The 23,864-nt window shown below is 40.1% G+C and overlaps 1 protein-coding gene across 1 annotated transcript in view; it reads right to left on the bottom strand.

Annotated features, from left to right (window-relative positions):
• ttll5 (tubulin tyrosine ligase-like family, member 5) overlaps positions 1-23,864 on the bottom strand; it is a 45,504-nt gene that overhangs the window by 13,180 nt on the left and 8,460 nt on the right. Inside the window, exons 9-26 of the mRNA XM_037695371.1 lie at positions 22,334-22,435; positions 22,137-22,228; positions 21,912-22,019; positions 15,536-15,617; positions 15,220-15,281; positions 12,757-12,842; positions 11,240-11,335; positions 11,039-11,130; positions 10,324-10,386; positions 7,297-7,445; positions 6,800-7,052; positions 4,786-4,903; positions 4,196-4,342; positions 3,981-4,072; positions 3,735-3,859; positions 3,013-3,582; positions 2,744-2,931; positions 604-731 (exon numbers count right to left, since the gene is read on the bottom strand). Coding sequence (XP_037551299.1) covers positions 604-731; positions 2,744-2,931; positions 3,013-3,582; positions 3,735-3,859; positions 3,981-4,072; positions 4,196-4,342; positions 4,786-4,903; positions 6,800-7,052; positions 7,297-7,445; positions 10,324-10,386; positions 11,039-11,130; positions 11,240-11,335; positions 12,757-12,842; positions 15,220-15,281; positions 15,536-15,617; positions 21,912-22,019; positions 22,137-22,228; positions 22,334-22,435 — 2,553 coding nt within the window. The remainder of the gene's footprint in view (positions 1-603; positions 732-2,743; positions 2,932-3,012; positions 3,583-3,734; positions 3,860-3,980; positions 4,073-4,195; positions 4,343-4,785; positions 4,904-6,799; positions 7,053-7,296; positions 7,446-10,323; positions 10,387-11,038; positions 11,131-11,239; positions 11,336-12,756; positions 12,843-15,219; positions 15,282-15,535; positions 15,618-21,911; positions 22,020-22,136; positions 22,229-22,333; positions 22,436-23,864) is intronic.

Raw genomic sequence — 23,864 nt, 5'->3', positions numbered from 1 at the left:
TTATGTATATATATATGTGTGTGTGTGTGTGTGTGTGTGTGTGTGTGTGTGTGTGTGTGTGTGTGTGTAAAGGCGTTTAAACCCTTCCCACAGTCTTGCAAAAATCTAAACAATGTTTCTAAACTCTAAACGCTCTAAAAGAGCACAAAATGTCATGATTTTAGCTCCCCGCCTCATCTGCTCTCTGCCATCTGCAAGTGGTCTCGGTCACATCCACTTCTCTGCTCTGCACAGAGAACAGCTGATCAGCTGCAGCAGGGAGCTTATCCTGCAGTGTGGGCTGCACAAAGATGCAGCAGGTGCTAAATAATTTACAATAATTCATTTTAAATAAAAATAAATTCCATGCCCATCGTGCAGCTCATCCATCAATCAGCCAATTGTGTGTCGTGACCACTCTTATTTTGAAAAACCGCGATAGAGTGAGTCCACGATAAACGAACGGCGAAGTAGCAAGTGACTACTGTACAAATGACAAAGAAGGCATCTTTTGTACAGGAATTAACTTTTAAAACAATCAATAATAGTGTTTTTTTTCTATTCTTCTTTTTAAAAAGAGGATAATCAAAAAGTTAACTTGAAAATGTTTTGTCTCGAACTTACCCTGTGCTGCTTAGTTGATCTTTTCCAGAATGAGCAGCTCTCACGAGTCTTTGGGTTGCAGCAGCTTTGGAGTTCAGTGTTAAATTCTCTCTGCTCAGCATCCTGTTGGCCAGGTTCAGGTGGGTCAGCTGTGAACAGAAAGGCAGATTATTTGACAATTTTGCCCTATTTACTATAAGTATTATCTCTTAAAGCAAAGTAAGCTTTAACGCTGAGTCACGTTAATCAAACTTAGCTGTCAGTGGACCCCTTGTCTTAAAGTGTCTCAGTGTGTCCCTCCCTTCATCATCCACTTTTATCTTTTGTATCTATGTGCAATGTATACACAGAACATGACACAGCTAGTCTCTGTTTAGCAGTAAATCTAGCTTCCCCCTGCTCCTCCATAATCCTTAAACAGGATCAGTTATCATGACTTGCCATGCCACATGTGTTTTTAACCCAATCAGCAATTCTGTAGCAAAAGTACCTCTGTGTGGCTCAATGCTCTCATGAGAATTATGTTCAGTAAAATCTTACGGGAGAATTAATCACATCGCTGTGGTATTTTATTTACTTTATTTCCTCCCGTGCGCTCGTGTCCAATGGGAAAATTGTAGAGCTGCCAAGCCTTAAACGACTTAAAAGAGAAATTTGCCAGCGTGTTGTTACAAAGCCACAGCTCTGGTTTACTTATTAAGTTAGACCGGTTATATTGTTTAAAAGTGCTAAATCTAAACTGCGTTTAAGAAAAAAAAAGTTACAGAGACTATCAAAGTCCATGCTCAATAATCCAGGTAGACAATGCAACATTTTTCAGTCAGGTCATCTGGACAGTTTCTTTTTTTTTGTGCTGAAACGTTTCAACTTCCATCCAGAAGGCTTCATCAGTCAAGGAAACACACAACACAAAACTGATTCTTCCCCCAACATCTTACTCCAAAGTGGAACAAACCAGTAACAAACTTACAGTGACTATCTTTCTCCATCAAGTCCAATCATCTCAGCTCGAACTCTCAAGATTGTTTATGTGTTTATTACTTATGGATATAAAGATATACACATGCAGAAGGGATCCACAATCATATCAACGCATCATTACACTCAAGTGTTATGTGATGGTGCCTATGCCTGGTTTTACTCAATTTCCATCTCTTTTTTTTGTTTTGTTTATAGATCCCTTCATGAAAAAGTAATAACTTGACCCTGAGGTCAACCGTGTAACAGAGTGGTTTTCGTGTTTACAAAGTTCTCCATTTAGCCCAGAAAGTGATTTAATGACTTGAAAAATGAGCCATAAAAACCCCCAAATGCTTTCTGAGCCTGTAAGTGTCAAACACTGGACTATTTGACTAAGCTGCTGTCATGTTCTGGATTGACTACTCTTGGGAGATGTACTTTTTTAGATAGACAGAATAACGTACGGTCAGAAAGGAAGCCATAAAAGCTGCAGTCTGTGTGGTCTGGTGCCATCACAAGAAAAAAAAAACCTGACAGAAAAAAAATTCAGCGTAGCCAAGCGGGAGGTGAAGAAGCAAAAAGAGGGAGGAAAGGTTTAAGGGTTCCCAAACCCAAAGGCCAAACCGTTGAAAATACAGGAGAAGGTGGCGATGGAGCCAGCCAAGCTGCCACTCCTCTGTTCAGTGCCAATTTGCCACATTCCTCTATTTATAAGCATCAATTACCACACAAAAAAAGCGGCTGCCTGTTAAGTATCAACAGAAATCACTCCCCCATGGTGCATCTGATAATGAGACCTCACACAGAGCTATGGCTCAATGCAGCTCACCACTGTTGAGGCCAGCCAGCCTCAAACTTTAGTTCCAGACCCACCCCCGCACTCGCCTCAGCCCACAGACGGCAGGCAAGCTGAGGGTTGAGGGAGGAAGGTGTTCGGGACGAGGCAGCAGACCCTCCGGCTCCAACAGGTCTGCTGAAAGAATGAGCAGCTAGATGCCGCACATCAGCGTGGCGTCTGAGCCCGATTTACGCATCAACAAAGAGAAATATCAAAGACCTCACAGTGAGAGGCTGCTGATTTCTCTTCCTTACATAAAACATTACACAGATCAGTTTACAGCAGCTTAATAAGTCAGTATAGTCCCATGCTTTAAGTAGTTGAAGCTGTTGGCTGGGTGAACTTGAGGCTTAATAAACCTACATGTTGTGTCAGCAGGTTGATGTGACTGGAGCTGGAACAGTGGGGAGCAACCTGCTTGTCAGCCAGTTTCTGCAGGGCTGCAATGAATGCTTGCTGGTTGGAATGGGCCTGAGCAGACAAGGTCTGTAACTCCTTGAACATCCCCACTGAATTTGGCTTGAGCTTACTGGAACTGCTCCTCCTGAGCTCTAAAAAAAGAAAAAAAAGAAACGAGAATATATCAGTGAATTTGTTTTACAAAGGGCATGTAGAACACTAGATTAGATTACCTTGACCAGCAGAAGTGGGTCTAGAGAGTTTCTGGCTGTAGATGTGCGTAATAGCTGGGATTGAGGCAGTTGCTCCGGAGCTAAAAGTGGATGGAGCAAAAGACTGAATCCTTCTGAGCACCTGTCCTGATTGCCCAGTAGTCACAGTGTAAGGAGCAGTAGTTGTGGCAGTTTGAACCACTTTTGGAGGTTGCGTGATGATAGGGGCAGAGGTGTATGCAGGAGGGTCAGAATGAGTCTCTGAATGGCAAAAGTGAGACTTTGCCATGGATTGCGCATAAGATGGAGGCTGAGGAGGGGGTGGCGGAGGGCAGTGAAGGGGAATGAAAGCTGCAGCAGGAGAGCAGTGCTGCAGATGAGCGTGAGTGCAATCTAAGGTCAGGGGAAAACTGGAGGAGTGCTGAGACGACTGGACATCTGGTTGAGTTTTACCAGTTGTAACATCTGTCTGTTGGTCTGAAGGGATCATGGACGCAGACTTCTGACTCTCTGTGGCCTTGATGTCTGAGTCACTGCTGACTCTCCCTGTAGAGAGCGAGGAGTCTGAAGCTCTGGAGTCCACAAGGAGAGCTGATCAGAGAGGAAAAGAAGCCAAAGCTGTTATCACACATTTGTTTTCCTACAATGAGTTTGAATTATTTGATGTTTATTGTGTGCAATAGGTGACAAAAATACAACACAACCAGATATTGGGGGGGGGGGGGGGGGGTAACAGAGCTTACATTTAGAACCTTTGCCTAAATCCTGAACATCCTTTTTGACACGTCTGACTTTAGCTCCCAAGAAGACGGTGGCCGATTTACTTTTCTGTGTATAGAATGTCAGCACTTCTTCCAGATCATTTTCACTGGAAACAGTAAAAAGACAGTACAGGAATGTTTGTAACAACTTACTATTACTGTCCACCCAGCAGCATATACAACTAAAAAAACAACATTGAACAAAAGAGTGTTTTTATATTCACTAACCTTGCTGCAGTGATGTACTCCTGAAATACTCTTTGATTTACACAACACTGCTTTTCACTAGCCTCCTGCTTGGTCATTAAATGTTCAGTTTCCTTACAAGAAAAAAAAAAGGTGTCGGTTCTCAGTTGTTTGTGTGTAAATATTATAACGTCTTCTGTTCCATCCCTGCCCAGAACTGTAATTGAGTGATTAAAGTGAATTTTCTGAAATAATACCTTGTTGTAAAAGTGGATAAACTCTCCTAGTTGGTGGGACAGGATGCGTCTGCGGTCCTGGAGCGGTAACAGGCGACTGGGCAAAACAACCTGTATGTCTTGCTGAAGGTTGCTCACTGCTCGTCGTAGGAATCGAATCACCAGCTCCTGTGCACACAAATAAAATGCATAAAAACCAATTACGGCACTGGTTTTCAAAGAGATGCAGCCTTTCAGTGTAAAAGAATAGACTGATTTAACACCACACTGATTTTCCTGAAAGGTTTCACGTCACTGATGATGATGAATCCTAAAAACTTTCCAGTCTGACTCACTATTTTCACTCCATGTGTTTTTGCATCGCTTGTAAGTAAGTAAGTTTCTTTCGGCTGCTCCCTTCTTCAGGGGTTGCCACAGCGAGCAAACTCGCAAGAAAGATTAGTCAATTTGTCAATTGCTCTTCCTGACGCAACCTGGGCTCGAACCCACATCTCAGGATTACAAGGCCGTGGCACTGACCACCAAGCTACCACAGCTTGGTATTTGCATCACTTATATTCATTTAATAGAAAAAGAAAAAAAAAGAGGTATAAAAGTTCTTGAAATGTTACCATTTGGTCATTGTCCTTGTCTGACCCAGCTAAAATGGTGTTTACTCTGCTCTCTGCCAAGAGCCTTTGCTGAACCCGGTGCAGGTAGGAAGAAAAAGCAGTCCGAGCCTGCACTTTACTAAGAAGGAAAGATAAAAACAGAGAGAAGATTGTGTTAGGGAACAGATTCCTATTATAAGTGCACTGAAAGATTGCGTTTTCACACTGTTTGCTTGATCATAGTTGCCAGGTTAAATCTGAGGCAACAGAAAGTAGTAAAACATAGTAAATGCAGTGATTTATTTGGTCAATAAAAACAGCAACATGTAGCGAGTACAATTTACCTTTAGGGGTTCTTTTCACACTCAAAATAGGTGTAGCTGAATTATTTTTCTTTTTAACCTGTATTTTGAGCCATGTCTTAGAGTGTTTGTGTTGGGATCCCATCGTAGTGTTCTGATTTATAAAAAGTCAAAATTCAATCTAAATTAAAACCCCAAAATAAAAAGCTATTTTTACTTGTGATAAACCTGCTATAAGAGTGAAGACAAAATAATTGCACTTCGTAAATCTGACTCTGAAGAAAAAAGCAAACAAAAACAAGCTCGTAACTCTTGCAGCCAAAAGTTGTTGAAACATTTCATTTCTTCTCCAACTGTGTCAGAATGATAAACTGTCTTTATTAGGTTAGGTAAACTTGGAGAAAGTACTGTCAGAAAAGTAGCGCTGGAAGAAAAATTAAATTTAAAAAAGTTATCAAACACAAATATGTTGTATGATTTCACAGCTGCCCAGAAAGCGCTGAGGAATTTATGCAAAGTCAAACTTGTCACTGTATTCTTTGTCAAACTACAATTTCAGGCACAAGAAAATCATCAGAGTTCAGTTTTTAAAGCAAGTTTTGGTTTGTTCAGTAAACTGTAATTCATTTACATACCAGTTTTGCTGTATTCTTTGTAAAAAGTAAAAAAAAAAAAAAAAAAAACTGCAAAAGTTCCAACTGATTTTGAAAACAGCAGAAAATGGTTTTAAAAAAGTAAAATATTTACAAGACTGTTTTAAAATTACAGGCCTAGCAATCCTTGAAATAATGCATATTTATTGCTCGCCACCTCTGTAGTGGACTAGGCCTACGTCGAAACTAAGTCTAAGGTCAAAACTCTTGACCTTTAGAACCTTGTGGGACAGGAACTGTCATTTGAGGAACCCGCGTTAAATGATGAATATATCCCAGCATCTGTTCATCTACACCTCTCATCTCAGGGTCTTAGACTAAGATCATCTTATGTTGAGAAATGTTGTAGCCAGTTTGGTCAAATCCTGAAAATAATCTTGTGGGATTATGAAATGTTTGGGATGAATCTCAACCACTACCTTCAAAATGTAGCTCAATAGCAGTAAAACCTGGCTAAACTATAGGCATGTTTGTGTGGGACAAGATAAATGTGGGGACCATTTTGAACTGATTTGTCTCCAAAAGGTGATTGTAGATGATCAATCAAAGATTACTTTATGAAAGTTGCATTAAAATCCATCATGTGGTTCATGAGATATTTTGCTGACAGACATAAAAACACACAGATATTTTAATGGTGGCTAATAACTATTATTTGTAGGCAAAACAACACTGACAGACTTGTCTATATTTTAAAACTGAGTCAATCTCAGTAAACCCAAATACCACATGCTAAAAATAGAGCTAATTGTTTAATCAGATATATGGCTTTTTTTAATCCCTGAATGATTAATAAACAATAAATCTATTGAAACAGATGTACATGAATTTACACCTGCAGATTTATTTATACCCTGTCCTATGACTGTGATGTGGTCACACGAAACATGAGTAAAGCTAAAACAATCTGTTAAAAATACAAATCTCTGCATGTAAGGTGAACTTGACTTTTTCAGATTCTCTCCATCAGAGCAACTTTATACCATTTTCCATTAAATGGGAAAGATTATAAACGTGAAAGAGAAGAATAGAGGAGGAAGATGGGAGCAGGAGCCAACATGAACAGCAGCCCAGTCTGACCTGAGGTCCCACCCCTGCTGAAGGATGTTGAGCAGGTTGACCGCGGGTCTGGCATTGTGCGTGGCTGCCTCCGAGCTGGACAGAGATTTGTTGTGGCAGCGCTCCAGTGGTGTGTCCACTTGTTTTCTTTGCTCTGGTACCAAAGCCTTGCGCGAGACTGGCCCAAGTAGTGGCTGCGCCTCTCTTCCCTCCTGAGCACACTCCTCTGCCTCCTGACTCCTGTTCTCAGTCAGGGAGGCCTTGGATTCCTTCCCTGAGGTATGTAGTAGTGTAAGAAAAGACAAATGTCAGTTACATCACTGGCATTTTGGATAAAATACACATATGCTTAAAAAAGCTTTTTATTGTTGCTGCAAAGAAATGAACTCATTCAGAGTCATATTTGGCCAACTTTACTGTGACACTAGGGAGTTTTTTTATTGGAACCAAAAGTGCTTTCGCATGTGATGTTAGCTGCATTCGGTTTTCTGAACTTTGGCAGAATCCACCAGACGTACCCCGTTTTTTCTTCCTTGCAGCAGAGTGATAACTCAGGTGGCGCTGTCTCCTTTTCCTTGCCTCTAGAGACAGCAGCTTCCTCTCATACTGAACAACGTGACAGCCATGGACTGTGTCCACCTGCAGCTGCACACTCCCATTCACATTCCTGAGAGGCAAAGCAAGATAGAGGAATTACTAACAGCAATGATGATTCATATGCATATCATCGACAATTAAAAAGCAGAGAGATGCTTGTAAATTTCAAGCCAGTTGTGAAAAATGTTAGTGCAGCTTGTCCAGAAGATTCATGGTCCAAACAGAGAACATAAATGTCATACAACAACAAAAACTGAGGCTTATGCAGCAACAACATCCTCCCTAATCTGGTTACCCAACCAATATGGAAAAATCATGGCTTAGTTTGGGGGGGGGGCAAATCTCCAGTCAGAACAAAGCTTAAAACTTCAAAGTCCATGTTGCATCAAATAATCTGAATGGGTAATGTTTTATAAGAACAATTAAAGGCCTAGCATTACTTGTGCATGTAGCCGGATACATTACAGGCCAGTGCTTTAAATTTAAATTATCTTGTGCCGAGAAGCAAAAGATTTGTAGCTGTTTTGATGAAATATTGTAAATAAAAAGAAAATCATGTGATGTGAGAGCTTGAGAAATATGCTAATGCTCAGAGAAACTTTTAGTATTACTATTACTACCACACCAAATTTAGCTGAATATCAGTAAAACCGATTACTGTAAGTTGTGGGGCTGTCTTGGTTGACACGCCTTTGCAGCACTGGGAGCAGTGTCACTGGACTGGCAGAGGGACTGTGGTAGGGTGTGCTCCAATCATAGGGGCATACCTCTCCTCAGCCTCCCTGGTAAGGCCTTTTCAGGGGTATTGGAGAAGTGAGTCCATTTGTTGATTGAACCACACATCCAGGAGGAACACTGCAAGTCTGTCCTGGCTGTGGAATGCTGGAATAGTTTTCTATTGTCTGGAAAATGTTTGGAATCGTTTTTTTGGAACAGAGTTTCACTTTCTTTACCTTCATTAGGGTCCTTAAGGGGTCATGGGAGTTTGCCCGTCCAGCCTACATGTGTTTTGTGGACTTGGAGAAGGCTTTCGACAGTGTTCCTCAGGGTACACTGAGGGGGGTGCTCCGTGAGTATGGAATTGGGGGCCGTTGCTACAGGCTGTTCGGTCCCTACACGTGCAAGAGTTTGGTTCGCATTGCCAGCAGTAAGGTTGACACCTTCAGGGTTAGAGTTGGACTCCGTCAGGACTGTCCATTGTCAGAAATTCTGTTCATAACATTTATGGACAGACCAATGTTCATGCTTAATAATCCAGGTAAAAATCCAACAATGTTCAGTCAGGTCATCTGCACGGTTTTCATGAACAGAATTTCTTGGTGCAGCTAGGGAGAGTTTCGTTCAGTGACTTCAAGATTCCGTCTCTGCTATTTACAGATGATGTAGTCCTGTTGGCGTCATTGTACCGTCATCTTCACCTCTCATTGGAGCGGTTCGCAGCAGAGTGTGAAGCGGCTATCAGCACCTCCAAATTTGAGGCCTTGGTCCTCAGTTGGAAAAGGTGGATTGATCTCTTTGGGTTGAGGGTGAGGTTCTGACTCAAGTGAAGGAGTTCAAGTATCTTTGGGTCTTGTCCACGAATGAGGGAAGAATGGAGCGTGAGATTGACAGACTTATTGGTGCAGCGTCTGCAGTATTGTGGACTCTGTGCTGGTCCCTTGTGGTGAAGAGAGAGCTGAGATGTAAGGAAAAGCTCTCTGTCAGTCTACGTTCCTACCCTCACCTATGGTCACGAGCTCTGGGGTAGTGACTGAAAGAATGGGATTGTGGATACAGACAGTTGAAATGAGTTTTCTCCGCAGGGTAGCTGGACTCTCCGTTAGAGATAGGGTTGGAAGTTTAGTTATCCAGGAGAGACTCAGAGTAGAACCGCTACTCCTCCACATCGAGAGGAGCCAGTTGAGGTGGTTCGGGCATCTGATAAGGATACTTCCTGGGCGCCTCCCTAGGGAGGTGCTTTGGGTATGTCCGACTGGGAGGAGATCCCGGGGAAGACCCAGGACCCACTGGAGAGACTACGCCTCTCGGCTGGCCTGGGAACACCATAGAATCGTCCCAGAAGAACCTATGTTCTCAAGCTCATGTTTAGGGTGTGAATCCAGGAGTTTCCAATATTGAACCTCTTCACAATGTTCTAATTTTTTGAGACAATGAATTTTGTTTTTTCATTAAATGTAAGCCATAATCATCAAAATTATAAGAAATAAAGGCTTCAAATATTTCACTCTGTGTAATGAACATTTAATAAATGAGTTTCACTTTCTGAAATGATTGACAAAAAAAACTTTTTCCACAAAATTCAAATTTTTGAGATGCACCTGTACATCCAATCATTACTTTCTGAGAGTTTTATTGAAATTCATCCAGTACTTGATGAAACATTTTGGGAAGAGACGTGTGCTCAGAGTATGATGCTCAGCTACTACCACATCAAAGTTTAGCTCATGTTAAATTGGCCAAGTAACAGCAATTGTTGTGTTTCCCAAAATCTATTGGCTGTGGTGTCCATCTTTAATTTAATAATTCCTATAATTAATCAACTGTAGATGTACATCCAGCGATTCCTTTTAAAGCGTTTCATCACATTTACTGGGTCAAGAGATATTTAGGTAACAGTACAGACAAACAAGCACACACACATAGACACAGGAGAAATCATTATTGCCTAACGCATTTAATGTGGAGTGATAAAAATGTGATTAAGTGACATTGTACAGTTTATTTAAAACCATCTTTCCCCTCTTCCTCCCCCCAATTTGACACCACAAATGCTATAGAGATAATAGGCACGTGCTGGAAAAGCTGCATCATATTTTTAGCTATTCCATTTACTAATTCAGCCAAAAAAAAAAAAAAAAACTAACAAATACCAGGTTGGAACCCAAGAATTTCCAAAAACTCATGGAGAAATGTATCACCCCACTCCCAACCACAATGGAAACACTTACCTTCCATGGAAAAGTCTGTTAGCCAACATGAGGTTCAGTGACGTCTTGGACTCCAGATATGCTCTGCAAGAAAAAGATAATAAAAGCATTAAAACAATCATAAAGGCAGGGCCCAGATTAGTCTCAGCCTCCTAATATGTGTATATTAGATCTATTGCTTTAAGTGGTTTTACTGTTTTAACTGTTTTTATTCTTCTTATGTGTTTAAATGTTCTTGATTTTACGTGTACAGCACGTAGCTGTGGTTGTTTTAAAGGACTTTGTAAATAAAGTTATTAGCATTATTATTATTATAATGTGCAAAGCTTTAAACGGAAAAAGTTCCTATTACAGTAGTTGCCCCCAAATTTTCCTAGACTGCTCAATAATGGGATTTTTTTTTTTTATGCAAATATTTCCTGCTGCTGTGTTGGTCGTGAAGCAAATCAAGCAACAAATCGCTGAGTGGTAAAATTATATACAAGAACAAAAACTGATTTTGATACAAAGGAACTGGGATTATCTGTTGAAACATACACAAACGTTTACAAATAGCCTAAGAACAAACTGCCAGCTTTTTTGTTTGTCTTGGGGTACGTTCGGTTTTAGTCACATGTTCCAGGCTTCAAAGCGAAGATTCAATTAATTCATAATAAATATTCATCTTAGCAGAGGGCAGCAACAAACTTCTCAAGAACTTCAATAGATCCAACTGTTCTTTGTTAGCTCAGATTACCCATAAAGCTCCCATGTATCTTCAGTGGGGAAGATCCTTATAAAACCTCCTCGCCTCTCATACTCCTCCTTTATCCTCCTCAGCACTTTGATCTAGATTAGAAAAAGACACAACTTCTTAAAGAAGTTCACTTTTTATTGCGTCAACACACAAAAGGTCAGCCTGGCCTCATGTTTTTTATATTTTTAGACCACGCCTTACCTCCTCAGCAGTCAGGTTGAGGGTGCTGTCTTCTTGGCTGTGTTTAGCTCCTTGCTTGTCTGTTTCCGAGCTAACAGAAGGTATGGGCCTCTGTCGCTAAAAGATGAGATAAACCACTATTTTATTCGAGGCCATCACTCGTTTAAAATAAACGGTGTTCCAAGTTCATGAAAGTTTGGGGTCACCTGACAAATAAGAGTAAGTTATATCTTCATTAATTTATTTCCATTTATGAAAGAAAAATATGAAAACTACATGAGTGGTAACCAGAAGGCACTCTTTTCTCTTCTTTGCTCCAGAAATAGAGCGTTTTTGTAAAACACTGGCATCCCCGGCTCCCTCACTGATTGACGACTTTGGCATGTAGTTTGGAGAACTGGCCAAAAAGCTGGGCACAACCCTATCGGATCATATACAAAATTTGTCATCTAAATAGCAGGGGGATTATGTTTAATTTGATTTACACGGCTGGAGGGGTACCAAGGCAGCCAAACAGTGACAAGACCTAATCCCTCAGCAAAACATTTAAACTGTTGCTCCTGATCAGAGTGAAATGAGAGGACAGGTTCTATGTTGGTTCTTTAAAATCCTCTGTAACAGCCCTGATGCAGTGTTGGGCTTCATTTCCATCCAAGCAGCTGGGATTCTGTTTAGCAAAGTTTCTGTCTTTTTTACACAAGTGGTGCATTGCAGTATTCAGGGTCAGTTGGGCCAATTTGCTAATGTAATGAAGGCTCAATTAAAAATATAGCGTCAGATGTCGATAAAAGCCATCAGTCTGCCACAGTGAAAAACTTAAAGCCACATAATCAAATCAACAAAGAGAAGGAGGTAAGCAGTTTCTTACCAGTAATGTAACAAGCATCAGTAAATTGCAGCAGGACAAAGCAAAAAAAAAAAAAAAAAAAAAAGATTAATAAGTCTGAGTCATTGAAAAACTTACCAGCCTGCTGTGTGCAGTGGGTGCTGGTGCAGAAAACGATTTCTAGAGGAAGACATTGCATTTGCATTACTGTTGGGCTTTTTACGAAAGCACATACAGACAACATGCAAAACAACATTGACATGACACAATGAAACCCTGTTACCGAGTCTAAGCAAACTCTGTAATGCAGCATAAGGTGGAGCAGAAATCTGTCTGTTTTAGTCATCTTTCTCCAGCAGCGCAGCGCCAAAAACTTGGTGCAGTAGTCGAGCCGAGGAGCCAAGTGCATTAGCAATTGTGGCATCATTAGGCAATAAGACCCAGAGAGAACATTAGTCATTTGATTAGAAATTATAAAACAATAAGGCACAGAGTGTAGCTCTTTCAAACTGATGTCACTCAAACGCTGTAATTACATTAGCAGTTGTTTTGCATTACAGTAAACTTTCCATGAGGGTGAAGACACGAGCTCGATGGCAGAAGCAGGAATGTAACTGTGAGCAACATGAGGATGACGACAAGAATGTGTTTCAAGGAAGGGTCAATGAGTGCAAAGCTCGGTGTGTGTATGTGTGCATGCTAGTAGCCTTACCTGTGTTCTGTGGGCTGCTGAAAACCTGTCTGAGGTGACCCTGTCTGAGCGAGGCTGTCTTGATAGGGGGTCTTGACACACAAAGCCTGCAAAGCAACAGAATCTGGCTTTAAATGTGACTTAATCCCATAGTCTTCACACTCTAAATTTCATACTCTGAAACATGCGTGCAGGAGGCAAAAAGTTGACAATAAACTAAGCAAACTGGCAAATACACAGCTGCCTAAAGTATACTGGTGAGACAAGTGAGACCAGCAGCATTTGGCATTTAATTTCTCATTAGGGGATTAATAGTGTATATTTCTATTCTATTCTTTTGGATAAGAGATCATTACCAAAAATTAAAACATGCATGAAGTTTGGACAGTTTTTGATGGAGCTATTAATACAAATTTGAAACTTAAATGAGACCCTATTGCATGTTTTCATTTTATTTAAACAAAAAGCTGCCAAATACAGTAGTTGTATTAAAGGTGAAATATTTTCCCTGACAATATAATACATTGAAAACTGCACATGTGCCCTTAGCTATTTTCCCACATACTTTCTTTATACTTTCAGCATATTTGCTTGTTAATTTTTTTTTCTTTTTTATTTAATTTAAAAAAATATATATGTCTATTTTTTTTTATACAAACTTTAAACAAGTAGTAAAAACATGTTTATGAGTGAGTTTTACACCAAGTCAGGCTATGTTTTACTGCCTACTACAAGTCTGTAAGGTAAGATATCCAGCTTGAAAGTGCTACTGATCTTCCAGATTATTAAAAAAATAATAATCTTAAATTTGTTTATGAAATGAATAAATAGCAAATTTCACAGTAACACACAGAATATGATTTATAGTTTCACACCTTTATATTTAAGTGCATTCATTGTGTTCATCACTTCACATCTCATCAAGATGTTCCCACCCTGTCAGAAATATTTATGGGGGTAATTTTATTGTTTATGTGTCCCACACCCTCCCGAAGCTAACCAGTGGTCACAGTGAGCTGTTTAATAAATTTGTTTATGTCATATCTTGCACTCCCACATGAACTGAAAGAAGTCTATTGACAGCTTTGAGCTTAAGGCTGTTTGTTCTGCCTCATTCAAGCCGTCAGCTAAGCATCAGGTCCCTGCCGTGCTCTTGCCTAAACGCAGCAATTATTACAAACACTGGCGACATGGAGTTGACAGCTACGCGCCGGCAGAAAATGAATGTTAATGGAATGCTGTCATTATTTACAGGACTGGGATGCGGCCCAAGTGTTATCAGCCAACAGCGACTTAGTTTGTTTGGTACAAAATAGATGTGTTGTGTTTTACATGCCACTGCTCATTCTCTCTAGACCCGCAGGAACGTCTCAGCCCAAAGATAGCTGGCAATTTATGATTCTACTCTTTCATTTAATGAGCCTGAGGGGAGGGTTTCAAGCCACAGCATGGCCCAGGGTAAAACACACACAAACATTTGGGCACGTAATGGCCATTCCTCTAATATTATTAGGCTGAGACTTCAGATAAACAAAATGTCTTGGTGCCACTTTAGATGGTTCACAAGCGGGCTAAGTGTATAATATGAATAGCAATAAGTGAAAGTCAAGAATTACATGACATTACTTAAATCATTCAGGTTTTTGAGATGCTTCTTGGGTTAAATAGAGTTCTTGAGAAAGAGATTTGTCATTAAGAAGGGAGGGGGCTCTGTGATGTACTAACGACCCGTTCAGGGTGTACCTTTACTGTCACCTGATGACAGCTAGGATAGACTCCAGCCCCACCCTCGCAATCCTGAACAGGACAACGCGTGCACAAAGTATGAATGAATGAAGAAGGGAGGAGACATAACAGAGATCCATATCTCTCGCTTGGCTGCCAAACACCGTTAGACTTTTTATATAAAGTTCAACTCGGCATCAGGCTCAAGATAATGAGCACAAAAAATAAATAAATAAATAACCCTGAGGCTTGTGATGCCAACTTTTTATGCAAGTAATTTAATGGTAATTAATAAAGTCTGGAGTTTATTTTCTAAATACTGAAGTACATAGTTCGAAGCCATAGTGGTGCTTTCAGCTGTATACACAGCACTGAACAGACAAAAAGATCTGCTCGTTCCAAGAACGGATAACCAGCAGCTGTGTTTTTGGAACATAGCAAAATGTAAAACACTTTCATTTTTATACCGGCTAAATCTATTTTATAGTTTGGTAATAAAATAAATGTTATTTTCTTTTAGTTTTCCGAGTATTGTACCTCAAAACCTAATAGTCGAGCTGAATTTGTTTGAAATCTCTGGGTTGTAATTGTGGCCCTGTGATGGACGGATGGAAATTTTACACGATGACAGATTATAGAAACTTTCTTTCTTGATGCACTTTTTTCATCTGATATAAAACCGAGGTCAGTAAAGTAAAACGATTTGTGGAAAACCATAAAAGAAACCCATATTCATTCATCGCTTCAACATGAACTCACCCACAAGTGAAAACATGTCTGCTATCATGCTAGCCTTTATCTTCAGATCCAAGGGTGCATCACTGAAAAAAAAAAGATGTTTTCTTTGATTGAGACACAGAAACAAACAAGCATTTTCATCCTATATGTTTACGTTAGAGCAAAGCAAACCAGCTGGCAAAAGATGACGTTCAAACGACTAAATGCTTTTGTAAGAGTTTAGTTTTTCCAGTGTTTGTGTTTCACAAATTAAGCAATTGTCCTTCAAAGGAAGAGCAATTGGAAAGAAATTCTCCCAAAGCAGCAAATAAAACAATCAAATGTTTGAGTCACTCACCAAGACAGGGAGGGAGAAAGGTTCACCTCTAACAACCAGGGTTTGAGGTTGGAGTCAATGAGCACATCAAACCCATACAGTTCTACAGAGGGACAAACAAAGTGAATCAAAACAGCTTCAATGTAGAGAGAGACAAACCAGAAAAAACACAAACCACGTTTAAAAATAAATAACGCCTAAGACCTGCTCTGAAACGACGGGTGACGTTATAGTCAAAAGTAATTGGCTTGATTGCATCAATAAACTACATTTAATTGGCAACACAGATTAAAAACAAGGTGTGGCTGTGTATATTGTGTCACCAATTTCCCCATTATTTGTGAGGTTAAAAAGTCAACACTTTATTAACCAGAAGACAAGAGTCGTAAGCAGTACTAGAAAAAGCTTTAACCCCACCATGAGGTCAATTCATGTCCGACTGGAACTATAAATCTGGAAGTGCGGAGCTCAAAATGTGAAGATGTGTCCCGGAGGGTGAAACCTGCGAGCCTCGGGCAGTGAACTGTATATACAGTATTTCACTCCAGTAACAGCTAAGCACTGAGTGACACAATAAAAGCCTTTCACAAAGTGGTCAGGAAGTTCCCCAGTGTCGACAAAAAAAAAAAAAAAAAAAATCCAATCCATCTCTCTTTTCTCTCATTTCACTGACTGATGTATGGCTCACTGTAGCAGCCCGTCTCCGTGCCATATGAAAGGCCTCCCTCTGCTCTGGGGAGTGTCACCCAATAAGCCACCGGCCCCAGCAGCAGCACGCAGCAAAACCACAGTCTTTTAAAGGGATAGAGTCGAGCCCAGCCAGAAAACCAGAGGGAAAAATCCTTCTAATGGCACTTCAAAAGAACAGACTGTGTTGAGAGTAAACCAGGGGGGTAGAGGTTTCAAAGCTGCAATAACCAGCTCTGTTTGTTCAAGCTTCTCAGGTCAATGCCAATGTTAAGAATACAAAACCCAGCATGACAGTGGACAAAGACCTGATACGGCACTTCACACCGCACAGATAAAACTTAGCAGTTCCACTTTAACCAGTCTTTATGTCGACATAACTTCTTCTAGAATACGGTGGAAAACTCATTAAACATTTAATCGCCAGACAAAATGGATCTGCACATTATAATCAAAATGCTCCATTTCATCAGGCATTGTTAAAATATTTACTTGATTTAGTCCTTTGAAATTTTAATAAGACGTATATGAGAACAAATGGTATTTATTTGAAGTGAGTAATAAAGCAACTATAGCAGCCTTAATAATGATTTGGATCAACGTTTTTAGTTTTGTGCTATTTATAGCGGCTCTTCCCAAACATTTCGGCTTCTGACCAACAAAATAACAACAGCTGAGACCTATGACCCTAGCTATCGCTGGTTAAAGTACACAAACATTAAACAAAACTAACAACCCAAACAATGTCAACAAGCAGTATCCTATTTATTTTCATCCACTTATGACTACTGATAAATATCTGTTGAAACAAACATATCAAAATATCAAATTGGCAATCCGTTTTAAGCCTAATGTTATTTCTGGACATCATTTTAAGACCTCTCATTTGGTGCTTTTCAACCTAGAGGAAAACCACCGACTTGCTGAAGGCATAAACCTGCATGATTAGAAAAAAAAAATAATAATAAAAAAGTGATCAGAAAGCTATTATGATCAGTTACAAAAACTCATACGGTTTGCTCAAATTGATTCATAACACACGGATATAATGTAACCAAGGGAACGATATGCCTATTAACTATCACATGTGCTAAACTTTATTTTGGTCACTTTTTTTTAGAAACTTGAACACTTTATTAGCAAGTTGCCTTATACAAAGATGTAGTTGCAGTTTGCAAACATCCCTGGTGTTGGCAGGATTAGACGCTACAAGAAACTTTCATAAATCTGTTAATTGACCATGTTAAACTCAATACTTTTATGAAAACTCTTTTAACAAGATTTAATGTTTGCTACAACATGGACATTTCTTTATGCCTGTGGAAAACTGAGTCTACATATGCACTTAAGATTAAATTATTGGGTTTTTCTATTTCACGTGTATTAGTGTATGATTCAATCCGTGAGCCAGGAGCTGCAACGTAAGCTTTCACTACCATCTTTAATTTCACAAGATGAACTCGACCCCTGATGTGCTTGCCTCAGCAGAGCGCTATGATTTTATTTTCCACTAGATAGCTTATCCTGTTCTATCCACTTATAACACATTTAAAAGAAGAGGGAGAGTTTGAGCATGTATATTATAAAACATTATCTTTTAGTCTTGGAAAACGGCAGAGGGATAATTGGGTTTGAGCCTGCTTTGCCTCATCAGTGGACCCACAACAACGGGGGGAAAACAGGGAGGTGTTGCACCGCCTCGCCAGCCTCCGACATACAGACTCCATGTGCCACAAATTTTCCCCCAATTAGAAGCAGACGCCGCTGATGCCCCACGAGCCAGCCGAACCGCTTTATGTCAGACGTTTTGTTTTGTGGCTCAACCGCTGCCGGGGCAGCAGCTTTAAACGTGCCCACAGAAAGCCCACAACAAGCATCACAGACAAGGAGACATGAGGCGCTTAACATCCACATAACACCCATTAAAGAGGGATGGAAAGAAAAAGCTGTGACAAAGAAAAAGGGATGATGAAGAGCATTTTCTTTCTTTATTAAAGGAGGGGCGCCTCTGGAAAGTTTACCACAAGAGACGAACGCCCAAAAACAATGATCTCCCCACCCTGGCCACGCAGCCTGGTGGCCCACAACAACAGCAGCATCTTTCATGTATGTTTTCTTCATGGGCTTGGACAATTGGATTACTTTTCACGTCATTCTGTGATAAATCAGGGCTGCTAAACTGTTTCACTGCTGTCAGACGTGAAGCAGAGCAGCTTGGAGCCACAGTTGTAAAAACACTCGGAGGACAACAAATTAAAGCCCCAGTTTGCACTCTACAGTCTTATTGCAATAGTAGGGCCTAAACCATTAATCAAGCTTAAGAAGACAGTTACACAGCAGCTAAACTGTCCTCACAGGGACACAAACATCGCACTGCGGCAACACGTGGGAGTATCTGACAAATGTGAAACACCCAGAGTAACTCGCAGAGGGGAGATCCAACCACACTCAGCACTTAATGAGGGACGTTGAGTGGAACATAGGACCAGTAAGTGGAATGTTTTGTGTGTAATAAAATAGGCCTTTGGCTTGGCTAATCAGATCTTAGTCAAAACATCTCGTAATCAGCATCTCTCAGCAAAAAAGCCTGTCCATTAATCATATGGCAGCGGTAAGGAGCTGCATGGGTGGCATTTTCTCTCCAGAAAGACACACGCTCATATACACTTTTTACAATCTCAAATACTATGAAAAATCTCTTTTTATTTCTTCCCGCGTGAGACATAAAGCTATGCCCATTTAGATACATTATGCAATTTGATTAAAGTGGGGGGGAAATCCCCTTTGAAAACAATTAACATTGTATTAAAGTCATTTATAGACGTTAAAATGGCAGGGAACAATTTGTAGTAAATTAAGATTGTAATGTGTTTTATGGTCACGTATGGCTCTTTTCCAGATAAGCCATAGATTGTATAAAAACTCTAAACAATGGCTGTTTTTATCATCAGCGCGCTTGCTGAGTTAACATGCATTTACTTTTGTTTAGCTGTCACACATTCTGACGCACATTTACCATTACAGGCAGCTGCTGAGGCCCAGGAAGAAAGAAGAGTGTGTAGATTGTAGGGAGAGAGCGCATGCTAAGGATAATGAAAGAAAAGAAGGAAGGAAACAAACAGTATGTAACTTCCAGGTGGTTTGAAGAAGTTTTATTTAAGGAAGAAGTACCTGACAGATGAACATTTAAGAAACTGAGAGAGACCTGTACGCTTGTGAAACTCACGGGTTCCAGCATGCCTCTGTATTCACACTGTACATATATACTCAGACGCAGAGAGGGAGCTTGCATGCAATAGGACTAAACGAGCCGAGACGGAGCAACAAAAAGAAGATGAGGGTGGTCCTCTGGAACCGTCAGTGTCTGTTTTGAGGAAACCTTAGACACCCCATGAAAGCCATAATTAATTTGCCTGGGGCAAAGACAACAAAATCACACTAGAGTCAATGGTAAGCTGATAGTATTGAAGGAAGATGACGGCTTGTTCACTGCAGACTGCAGGTTATCATGTGTCCTAATCAAAAGTGCAGGAGATAATTGTTTTTTCTGTAAAATTATATATGATTTGCATTATTAAGTAATAAACTAATAAAGATGTAGCTAAGGGATGTGTTTTGTTGATCTACTTGATTTAATGGAGTGGACCAGAATAAAAAAAGCCACATGCAGAAATGCAGCAATGGAGAATTTAAATAATATATTTCTTTAAACTTTGCTTCCAAACTTAAAGCTCATACTTCATATTTACAACAATACATCTTAATATTAAGATTTTTTTTTCTTTGTCTAGCATTTGTGTTTTTACTAGATACGGCTTAAACAGCATTTACAGCGTTTCTCTTTTTGTTTAATGCTAAACGGATATATCTTCATATAATTTCTGCCCATATTTGCGTAGAAATATAAAACATCCTGAAGCGTTTTTGAAAACATCTGGTTGTTTATTCATGTAGTTCAGGTGTGAATGAAAGACAGGCAGGATGAGGTTTGATCCGCTACATTTTACAGTAAATTCCTGCGAGATAAACAATCACTGCCTAATTTAATGTGGGTTTTCATACCTAGCAGTGATACTAGGGGTGCAGATTGCATCTTTATGCAGGCGAGTTTTAGATTGTGAGCCCATGCTGCTGCCCAATACAGCCCAAACAACCACCAATCAGAGGGCTATTATGTCTCAGGGAGCCTTTATTTTTCTGGCATCTCGAGAGAGCTGAAAGCAAGTGTGAGCAGGACAGAGAGAATTATAAACAAACAGAAATAGTAGGAGAAAATAAGAAGAGAGTGAAAAAGAGACAGAGGTGCTGGGGGAAGCTGGGCCAAAATCCTCGCTTTCAAACCCCCAAATTTCAGAAAGGTCGCCAAACTCAGAGAAAGAGCACAGACAATTAGTGCCAACACTAACACGGGTAACGGCTCCAAAATGAAATTCACACAAGCCTGCTGCTGAACAAGACTAGCCAAGAAAATACTCGGCCTAAATCAGGCAAAGCTTGAATGGCAATAGAAGAGAGGAAGCAAATTCCTGCTTCAGTCGACTGGCCCTCCACAAGTCGGCAGCCAGTTGGAGGGCAGCAACAGGCAGGAAGGCTCAACATGAAGAAAAGACTGTGTACCACCTCAGCATAGCTCAGTGGACAAAAACTATGAAGCAACTGCAAGACAATGAATCTGAAACTGAAAGGAACTGTGAAGGGCGTGGTAATGTGACTACTTATAGGCGAGCCAAAAAAAATAACTACCGTATTTTCCAGCCTATAAGTCGCAGCAGAGTAAAAGTCGCATCAGTCCCAAATTGTCTAATAAATTGGAAAAATCTATAAATATGTTGCTTCGCCATATAAGTCGCATCTATTATGCATCACCACTGACACATGGCGTTTGTTACGCGTCAACGCTGACAACCCGGAAATGTGGGTCGTTGTTGTGCCAAAAATCGATTGGCTGCCAAATGGCGGCCGCTGGAGCATGCACGGGAGGACTTTAACAAGAATTTAACAAGATTAACACTTAAAAACAATTATTTTTATGCTCGAAATTACAGCAAATGTGTGTCTCAGTCTAACTTTTCCTTAATAAATGCACTTTGACGGTCAAATCAGCTGCATTTCAAAAGCCGATATGTAGAAGCAGGAGCGCGCAGGACGAATCGCTGTGCATTTCTTCGAAATTTAACAAGATAACCACTTAAAAACAATTATTTGTTTGCTCGACATTATAGCAAAGGTGTGTCTCAGTTGAATTTTTACTTAATAAATGCACTTCAATGGTCAAATTGGCTGAATTTTGCTGGGGCGGGGCAGTGAAATGAAGCTGATTTGATGGTTGCTCCAGGCATGATCCCGGACAAAGGTGGCAGGCTATGGCAAGCCAATTGTGTCATTAATAGCCACTTTTACCTATTACATGACACAACGGCATGCCTTACTACTTGAGTGCCATCTGGCGGCTGAAAATGGTAGTGTTCAATATTTTGAATGTCAGAATGAATGTAAACGGTCATATTTCAGTCAAAAATTAGTTTATAAATATGGGAAAAAAATCCATAAATAAGTCGCTTAGACGTATAAGTCACAGGGTAAGCAAAGTGGGCAAAAAGGTGCAACTTATAAGCTGGAAAATACAGTAGTTGTGATTCTAATTTTTAGCAGTAGGACTAAACTGTTTAAAACAGCCAAGAATTTTATAACAAGAATGTGAAATTATTACCAAAGCAGTTTGTCTTATGAGGAACAAACATCTTGCAGGCAGTGGCTATGTGCAGCTCAGCACTGAGAAGAGCTTTGACGATGAGGTCCTCAATTTGTCTCATCAGCACTGGAACAGATGAAATGGAAAGAAACAATTTTAAAAATGGTCCAAATAATTACTCTCTGAAAGCTTTATTATGGTTTGGTCACACTCGGATCTAAAGTACAAAACAGCCCGACTCACATGTGGTGTCTTTTCCCTCCTGCTTCAAATACCTCAGCACTGCGCTCATACTCCATTTGTTCCCATAATCCTCGACTTCAGGGTCATCGCAGCTGAAAAGAAAGAAATACACTTCAAAGACCAGAGCTGGAATGAAGAGATGAGTCAGGGGGTCTTCCCCTAACAGCAACCTGTCCAGTGTACATGAGGCAGCTTACCTGACATAATCACTGCTCTTTTTGTTCAAGCTGTAGTTGGTGAGATGCATGAACGTGTTCTTGATGTTTGTAAATGTTCGATCATACTTGACTGTTGCAAATCTGTGAACATGTAGCGTTCATTATTCGAAAAAAAAAACATTATTTCACCTCCACGTTCAGACAGCTGACACTTCACTGAATAATAGGGGCAACTTTGGGGAAGAGAATAGCCTCTGGTGGTGTTTGAGAGGAGTGGATGCCACATGTGCAGTAATGAGAATTCCCTGGCACACGCCATGTACCTGAATATCAACACCACCAAAGGAATGTCAGTAGATAAAAGCAGGATTCAGAATGTGGCTATGATTTACTGCTCACAACAGATAATGAAGCCAGCAGAGAAGAGGGCAGTGGCACACTGTTTTCCAGCGTGAGCACATACTTCTATCAGAGCGAGGCGAGGAGCCAGCCATTCCATAAATCATCTCCCCTCTCCTCCTGGCCTACCTGAGTCTCGTGTAAGCCTGTTCCCACTTTGGTGAATTATTGTTGCTCGGAACACATGGATGCGGAAAAATGCAGCGCAATTACATAAAGCCCTCCTGAGAAATGATCTCTGAACAATGACAAAATCAGTAACTTCAGATTAGCACATCCTACAACTCAAACAATAGGGTGCTTTGTTTCAGAATCGCCAGTGCCACACATTTTACACTGTTAGCACAGAAAGTTTGGAATGCCCTCTTGTGGAAACAGAGAGAATATAAAATAAATACCAAACAGAGCAGAACCAGATAAAGAGCTTAGTTACTCAAATAAACTACATATAACAACACGCACAGCATTACAACTACATTTGAAGTACATTCAGTATATATTAAATTAAATGATGCCTCTGAATCAGCTGATCCTATCCTTACACTGCAAAGTTTATTTAATATATGGACTATATCTAAATGGATTATAGTAAACATTTATAATTTTTTTGTATAATGGCCAAACATTACTGCAGCAGTCAACTGATGTAGTGTCCACCACATTAAAATCATAAACAGAGGAGAAGTAACTTTGTTTAAATTGGTCTTCACAGCCCATTTCCACGTTATACTGTGTGGTCTTTTGCAAAAACAGCTGAGAAAAAACATCTTGTTTTGATATATTCCTGACATTCACATCCTGAAGAGACATCTGATCACAAGAACAAAATTTCCTTGCTCATGAATTTTCTTTGTAGTTTGTTCAGATAAGCAGGGTTAGAAATGTGCACTTATTTATACAAACTTAGAAAAAAGTTATTGTTGATAGCACTGAGTCGGCCATTAAAGGTGAAGCTCGCAACATAAAAAAACCCCAGAGTTGTTGTTCGAAAAAAGTGGGCTTCTATTTCACAGTAAACAGAACCAAACCCTCACCCAGCTGTCTTAAAATTGAAAAGAAAAGATCTTTTTGCTTATTTTAGGGGGAGAAAAAAAATTCCCTCCAAGAAGAACACGGTTTATTTGAGTAGGAAAAACCTGGAAGTTCAGCCAATCAAGAGTGCAAAAGATCT

Source organism: Nematolebias whitei, chromosome 21 (assembly GCF_014905685.2).
Source record: "Nematolebias whitei isolate Nwh7 chromosome 21, NemWhi1, whole genome shotgun sequence".
NCBI classification, from domain to species: domain Eukaryota; kingdom Metazoa; phylum Chordata; class Actinopteri; order Cyprinodontiformes; family Rivulidae; genus Nematolebias; species Nematolebias whitei.
The sequence above is the reverse complement of the archived record's forward strand: the minus strand, read 5'-3'. Positions and strand labels throughout refer to the sequence as shown.